This window comes from Canis lupus, chromosome 2 (genome assembly GCF_003254725.2).
Source record: "Canis lupus dingo isolate Sandy chromosome 2, ASM325472v2, whole genome shotgun sequence".
Classification (NCBI taxonomy): Eukaryota; Metazoa; Chordata; class Mammalia; order Carnivora; family Canidae; genus Canis; species Canis lupus.
In genome coordinates, this window is record NC_064244.1 from 73,387,675 (window position 1) to 73,395,575 (window position 7,901).

The 7,901-nt window shown below is 62.8% G+C and overlaps 1 protein-coding gene across 1 annotated transcript in view; it reads left to right on the forward strand.

Moving 5' to 3' along the window:
- The window catches only part of RUNX3 (RUNX family transcription factor 3), a 60,380-nt gene extending 54,505 nt beyond the window's left edge, over window positions 1-5,875 (forward strand). The window contains exon 6 of the mRNA XM_049105852.1: window positions 2,832-5,875. Within this exon, the coding sequence (XP_048961809.1) occupies window positions 2,832-3,361 (530 nt within the window). The 3' untranslated portion in view covers window positions 3,362-5,875. The remainder of the gene's footprint in view (window positions 1-2,831) is intronic.
- The last annotated feature ends 2,026 nt before the right edge of the window (window positions 5,876-7,901 follow it).

Consider the following 7,901-nt stretch of genomic DNA (forward strand, 5'->3'; position numbering starts at 1 on the left):
TGCTGCAGGGGGGTGTGGGCAGGGCCGGGTTTGGGCCCCCTTCCTTGGCCTTCCCACCGTGGTAGGATGAGCCTCTGCACTCAGGCTCTATCCTGGGGATCCCCTCGGGGCATCCCACCGTCACTTCTCTTGATGCCCCTTCATAGTTTTGGTCACTAGTAAGCAGTGCTGAGGCCCCGACCCCTTCAGCCCCCAGCCCCCGGCCCCCTCAGCTGTGGCTGCCCACAGTGGGGGCTTCTGACCGTTCAAAGGGCTCATTCAGCCACCATGCAGCAGCTGAGGCAATTTCGAGAAGAAAATAAACATTTCCTTCCAGTGTTGGGATTGGCTGCTCCTCAGCCGACCAGCTCGGGTTTCCTGGGGCTACTGGGCTAGGGGTGGGGGGCGGAGGGGGGCGGGCAGCTGCCACAGGGGTGCTCAGGGCAGACGCTTTCCCCCCACCCTGGCCGGGAGGCAGGAGAGGACAGTGGCTGTCTGGGCCAGCCCAGCTCAGAGCCCACAGCCCGTGGGAACTCCAAGGGCCACGCACCCCAGGCCCAGGCCCACCATGCATGGCCTGTGCTTCATGGGCTGCAGCCCTGCTGTCACATCCTGGGGGCCCAGTTTGGGTTTCCTTTGTTTGGAGCATGGGGCTCAATTTGCCTCGCTCAGAGCGGAGGTGTCAGCCTCATGCCTGGCTCTGCTCGGGGTGCCAGGCACTGCCAACAAGACCTTCTGCCCTGGTTCCTGAGATGATGGTCGGGAGCCGGGCACCTCTGATCCCTTATGCTTCAGGGCAGCACTGACCAGCCAAGGGACCTGTTAGAGAGAAGGCTGCGTGTCCCAGAAGGCCCCAGTCGTCCAGCCCCTTGTCCTCACATCCACCCACCTTGAGCCTGGGAGCATTGTTCCATTCTGATTCACGGCCAGGACCAGAACCAGAGCCCACTGCTAAGCAACCCCCCACCCCTACCCCGGGGGAGTCAGGAAGATCCCAAAGCCCTGAGAAGTCACAGGTCTCCCCTGAGATCACACAGCACCGCAGGCACATCTGGGGAAACAAGAGGCCTGAGGGTACCTGCCCCCCATCCTCAGCCCAGCCTCAGTCTGAGGAGGTCGTGCCCGCCTAGAGCTGGCCGTGCGACAGACGGGTCTCCCTGTGCGTCCTGTTCGGTGGGGTGGCACAGAGGGCTTGGGGCCCGGCAGCCTTGCCCTCGGGACCACTGCTGGGGGTTTGCCCACCTCTCTACTGCTGCCCAGAGTCAGCCCCTTGGCCAGGGTACAAGGAAGGGCCCGGATCAGGGACTCATCTTTGCCGGGCCCTGAATGGGCCAGTGCTCCTGGGTGCTCAGAGCAAGAGGTGTCAGAGCCAGGGCAGCTTGCAAATCCTCAATAGCCTCCCGTCTGTCGTCTAAAGACTTTACATGTATTAACTAATTTAATTCCTAGGAACTGTTACTGTGTCTATTTTTCATGTGGGAAGACGGATGCACAGAGAGGTTAGGTGACTTGCCCAAGGACACACAGCCAGTAAGTGCAGACCTAGGATTAGTGCTGCGCTGGGCTGCCTCAGAGATGGGACAGCTACCTATCAGGCACAGGTCAGGGCTCAGAACCTGAACCCTAGGATTTTGTGCCAGGTCCAGGGTGCTGTGTGACCCTTAGCCAAGTGCCTCATCCTCTCTGGGCCTGAGTTTTCCTACTGAAGGGGTTAGACTCAATCCTGAAGCCCCTTTAAATGCTGAGGTTTCGGGGGTCTGTGACTACAAGAGTAGGGGGCAGAGGCTGAGATGCTCTTGTCTCGGAGTCCAGTGAGGAGCCATACTTGAGGGAGCCGGGGCAGGGCCTGGGCTGGACACTGGGCCCCTCCGGGTGACGGCAGGGTCCGAGCCACTGAACCCCTCCGGCTGCCATCTCACTTTGCTGCTGAGACAAGTGAAGGTGGCATCTTATGGCTGTCTGGCCACCAATGGGCTCCAGCCCACAGCCCTGGGTGAGGGATGGGAGGCTGGGGGACAGACGGGGCTGCTGTGAACCAGCCCCCACGGCACCGGCAGGAGCTCATATGAGCTACCTGAGCCCCACCTGGGCAGGAGAGGTGCACACACCCAGCATCAGGGAGCAGACGGCAGGAGCCTGGCAAGAGCTCCAGCCCTTCCTGTGCCACATCAGGAAAATGGATCTCTCGCTGGGCCTCAGTTTCCTTACCTGTAAAAGCAAGCACCGACTCCGAAGCTCGGAGCACCATCAGAGACTCTCTTCCTCCCCAGGGTCTTACCCGCTATGAATGGGGAGGCGGGAAGGCAGAAGCTGCTCCTTGTACCCCCAGCAGCCCAGGTGGGCCCACCTTGGTGGCCTGGACAGGCCTCTGCACTGCCAGGCTGTGAAGAGGACTCCAGGAGGAGAAAGACAAGTCCTCCGCCTTGTCCACCGGCCCAGGGACGCCCCATGGCCACCTGTGGCCCAGGCGCTTGCTCTCACCTGCCTCCCAGGTGGGGCCGGATTCTGAGCCCGGCAGGCTCCAGCCTCAAGCAGCCCCGGGGCAGCAAGAGCAGAGGCAGATAGAGAAGCAGGGACTCCCCGAACGGCCTGTGAACCAGAGCCCTGGGCGGTTCTTTTTTATTACTATTTCTTTATTTCTTTATTTGAGAGGGGGAGCGCACGCAGGCCGGGGAGGCGCGGAGAGGGGCCCAAGCAGACTCCCCGCTGAACGCGGAGCCCCACGCGGGGCGCGATCCCACAACCCCAGACCTGAGCCCACACCGAGGGGGCGCCCCTGCCGAGGTCGTCCTTAGAGAAGCCCCCGGAGGCGGTGTCGGCCGCGACTGACTGTGCCCCTTGCCGTCCCCCAGGCACCTCGGACCTGAACCCCTTCTCCGACCCCCGCCAGTTTGACCGCTCCTTCCCGGCGCTGCAGACGTTCACGGAGAGCCGCTTCCCGGACCCCAGGATGCACTACCCCGGGGCCATGTCGGCCGCCTTCCCCTACAGCGCCTCGCCCTCGGGCGGCCTCAGCGTGGCCAGCATGCCCGCCGCCAGCCGCTTCCACCACACCTACCTCCCGCCGCCCTACCCGGGGGCCCCGCAGAACCAGAGCGGCCCCTTCCAGGCCAACCCGTCCCCCTACCACCTGTACTACGGCGCGTCGTCGGGCTCCTACCAGTTCTCCATGGTGGCCGGCAGCAGCAGCGGAGGCGAGCGCTCCCCCACCCGCATGCTGGCCTCCTGCACCAGCGGCGCCGCCGTGGCCGCCGGCAACCTCATGAACCCCAGCCTGGGCGGCCAGAGCGACAGCGTAGAGGCGGACGGCAGCCACAGCAACTCGCCCACCGCCCTGAGCACGCCGGGCCGCATGGACGAGGCCGTGTGGCGGCCCTACTGACCGCCGGGCCCGGTGGACGGCTCCCCACGGAGGCGGGGACCCCGCGGACCTTCCCGGCAAGCGGCTGGCCCGGCTCTGAGGCCCGGGCAGCAGTGGGACTTAGCTCCAGGCCGATCATGGGCCCGGGGACCCCGAGTCCTGGGGCCCGGAGCTGGTGGGGGGCTCTGAGAGCGTCCAGTCCAGCCACGTCGTTGTACAGATAGGTAGGGACCTCCCTCAGGACACTGCCCCAGCCCAGATCCTCGTCATCTCATCCCACGTTCCTGTGGGAAAGCATCCTCCTGCCGCCTCCCCTGGAATGACCTGGCTGTCCCCAGCCGTGCCCGGTGCTATCACAGGGCCCAGGGCCCCTGGGGCAGAGACCATCTCCGTTCCAGAGAGAGGTGGCACTTGCCCACGTGGCTTGGCCTCCTCCCCCCGGGGCCCTGGCAAGACCTCCCCAGCCCCTCACCTTCCCCGGAGACCCTGTATCCCATGGGCCCAGCCCTCCCTCAGCATTTATACAAATTGGGTCAGAACTGGAAGGTCTCCCCACCCCTGAGAGGGTTTCCCCTCGTTGTACAGATGGGGACGGGACCCATCCAGAGGCCCCAGGAAATCGCTGGCAGAGATGGGATGAGAACACCCGCACGCCAGTCCCCGCCCCAGCTCTGCTTCCCTATAGTTCCTAACAGCTCAAAGCTCCCACCCCGTCCCAGCTGTCTGTGGGTCCCAGGCCCCAGAGGAGACTAGCCAACGGCAGCAGGTCCCTAAAACCAGGAAAGACACCCGCAGACCGGTCCTCCGTGCACTTTACCAGCCCAAGGCGTTCACCCTCTGTTCTCGGGGTGGAGGGGCAGGGGATTCCCTGGCTGAGACCTAGGCTGGTCTCAGAATTGCCATTTTTGAAGAGAGCCCCAGGGACCAGATAGGCCCTAGCAGAAGGCATTGGGGTGAGAGGCCGTGGGGGCAGATTTCAGCACCCCTGTCCCAGCTGGGTCCAGCCAAGCCGTGCCCACCCCCGCCCCCCAGCCTTGCGGGCAGGCCCAGCAGCTCTTCGGGCCTCAGACAGCTCTGTCTTTAACCAGTCTGTGCTCCGAAAGCAGTCTTGAGCAAAAACCAGGTTTTAAAGCTGATTTTAGAATAAGGAGCGGGAAACATTTTCAAACACACAGTCTCTTAGAGGTAAAGCCCTACAGTAGCGAACAGCAGCCCCTCTGCCTCCTGAGAAGGTGGCGTCCTCAGGCCCTCCGGCGCCCCACCGTCTCCCACCAGAGGCGCGGCTGGTGGGGACTCAGGGAACCCCAGGCGACGCCGGGACTCACATCTGTGGCTCTCAGCCCGCCGCCCCGAGGAAGTGCAGAGGCAGAGGGCCCGGCGGTGGTACAGAAGAGCCGCGAAGGGCTCACCAGCCTCCCCTCGGCTGTACCCCTGTACTCGGGTGAGCGGCCCCCACTTTGGTCCGCAGATGGGAAAGTGGGACTTGCCCAGGGGTTCGGGTGACATGGGTTCTCGTGTCTGAATTTAGTCCTAAAAAGGCATAAGTGGAAAAGGACCAGAAAACCTGTAAGGGCTAGACGGCGTGTGGTTTTCAGTCATCGTTTCAGCCACATCCTCTGTGGATGTGACAATCTGCCCTCCCTCGTCGTCGTGGTCGTCGCCTCTGTGCTAGCTCCCGGCCTGCCGCGCCACCCCCAGCCTGCAGCAGCGGCCAGATGATGCACCCCCGATCCCCACCCCGAGTTAGGAAGCCCCGCTGGTGATCTTACCCAAACCCCTCCTGCTGCAGTCTCTCTGGTCCTGTCCTCACTGGAAAAAGCAGTCTCCCATCTCGTCAGATAGCTGCTGGGGTGTCCTGCTGAGCCCCCGCGCCGGGGGGGCTCTCCACCCCTTCTCAGGAAGCGGCTACAGATCCACTGCCGTCCTCCCTTCTCCGCTCCTGTCCTCTGTGCCCTCCGCCCGGCCCCAGGCCTGCGTGGGAGGCGCCCCGGGGTTCCCAGGGCCCAGCACTTTGTAGCTCCAGTCGGCTCGCCCTGCCCGATAGCCGAGCCCTGGTAGGGGCAGAGTCAGGAGAGAAATGCCCCCCTCCACCCCCCCCCCAACTAGAAGTGATGACAGCCACGCCACGTCTGTTAAGGCCCACAGTGGGTACAGACGGCCTGGGCTGCTGGGAAGTGGGTCCTTATTTACAAGGCTGCTTTAAGGTCGTCCTAGGCGACCACACTGATCTAGAAAGCACAAGGAAACAACCATTTTACTGTAAGCCTGTTGGTGGCGGGTTCGGATCCTCTGTGACATATTGTCACGTCGAGGTGTTAATACCTGCCACGCACACATCTTTCAGTAAAACCGGCCCAGAGCTGGCAAGAGGGAGGGGGTGGGGTGGAAACTGCTTTGCACTATAATTTGCTTGGTGTGTTTGTTTTCAATGCACAACTTGCTGTACAGTAAACTGTCTGTCTTCTGTAATATTTAACTGTAAAATGGAATTTTGACTGATTTGTTACAATAATATAACTGAGATGTGTTGAAGGATCCCAATGCCAGACTTCTAGGGCTGTGTGCAGGGGGTGGGGGGCGGAAGGGAGCAGGGGGCAGAGGGGACCTCCCACCATGGCCCAGGAGGAACAGGGCAGGGCCTGGGGACAGGAATAGGACTAAACCCACTGCTTTGGAGACTCCAGCCCCTTGGCCTCCTTGCATCCAGCTCCATCAGTAGTGACCACAGAGGCCACTCTGGGCAAGTGCAGCCCGCAGAGCCTCCTCCTGGTGTGGCCAAAACCCCAGACAAACAGACAGATCTCTGAGGTGCCGCCACCCCTCCCGAGCGGCCTGTGACTCTTTACACGTACACAGGAGCGATGTACGCCACCCAGTTCTGGTGCCCGAGGCTGGGAGTGGGGCAGGGGCAGAGGTGGGTAGGGGTGGACAGGCCCCTGGCGGAGCCCCCCTGGGGCCTGTGCTTGCTGGAACAGGGGTAGTTTAGCAGCTACATCAGCTCCCCCAGTTTGCAGATGAGGCAGCGAAGGTGCAAAGTGGGGGTGTTATCTGGCCCCACATCGCCCCGGAGTTGTTTGTGGCTGGCGACAGGGGCTGTGCGTGTGACTTGGTGGGGAACTGCCAGCCACGAGGCCTGGCCCCACCCACCCCTCCCTGCCTGTCCAGGTGGGACTTGAGGAGGGGAATTTTCACAGAACAACCTTATTCTCTAATGAAAATACTTCAAAACTAATCCCAAGACTTTGCCCCTTTCCGTTGGGCTGGTCTGCCTGAAACCCAACACCCGACAGGAAGTTTCCATTTCCTCGGCCTAAACCCTTGATCCAGGCCCTCGCCCCGGCAGCACCCCGAGGGTCCCAGGCGGGCAGGTTGTCTCCCAGCGAGCCCCCAGACACAGCTGCAGACCTCCCCGAGTGTGCCCTGGGTGGCGTCCGGCGGGGTGAGCAGGGCTGGTCCTCACCAGGCCAACACTCTGCTTCCATAGATGCGTCGGGGTCACCCTGTAGGCAGTGGTGGAGATTGGGAGGGGACCACAGCTCGAGCCCCTCCCCGGCCACACTTCGGTGCCACAGTCGATGGAAGAGGAGCTGCGGCCTAGAGCCTTCACCCAGCAGGCACAGAGGGGCGCGCCCAGCGCAGCCAAGGGGACAGGCCAGGAGGGAAGCAGTCGCTGACTTGGCCCGGTCTCCATCCAGGGTCTCGGAGCTTCGGGGCGTCGGGACAGCGCTGCCGTAACCACGGAGGCCTGCAGGTGGCAGCAGACGGGGCCGTGCGGAGCCCCTCAAGGTGGTCGTGCAGAGGAACTTCAAACGCCTTGGTTGAAGAAGGCTTTGCTTTCCCCTGTAGCTGTGTGGCAGTGGGTGGTCCCTGTCCCTCTCCGAGCTTCCTTCTTTATTCAAGTAGTACCTGAGCACGCACTGTGTCCAGCCCCGTGTGCGAGCGTGCACAGTGGAATCACAGGTCCCCTGATCCCTGAAGGCCCTGCTTTGGGACAGCCGTGTATGGGGCTTGAAGGCTAGGTTGACCTCCCCAGTTCAGCAACCCCAGAGTCCTGGAGCCCTGGCCAGGCGCCCCCACCTCTCCGAGCCACCATCAGGAGCCGAGGACGTGAAGCAGCCCATCCAGGATACAGGAGCCATTTTGTCACAGAGTCTGGGAGCCCCTTGGCCTGGGGTTGCTCTGGGCTGGGCGGTGCCCACAGCCTCACCAGCCCCACGCCTGCCCCACAGTCTGTGTGTGGCTGGCCAGGCCATAGGCTGAGAGCGGCAGTGCAGGCCTTGGGGTTCCCAGAGGTGGCCTCCTGGGCACGGGGCTGTGCTTGGCACCTCCTGAGAGGTGACATGCCCCCAGACGGAGCACCACCCACCTCAGAGCAGCCCTGCAATGGCTTCAGGCCATGGGGATGGCTCTGGCCTTTATTCTGAGGCGGACATCCTGGCAGGGTTTCATGGCCTGAGACAGTGACACGTGCCCAAGGGAAGATTGTGAGGCTCTTAGAAGACTCCTGGGGGCCACCTGGGGGTATTCTGGGGAGGGTGCAGGGCCGGATGCAGACCCCATA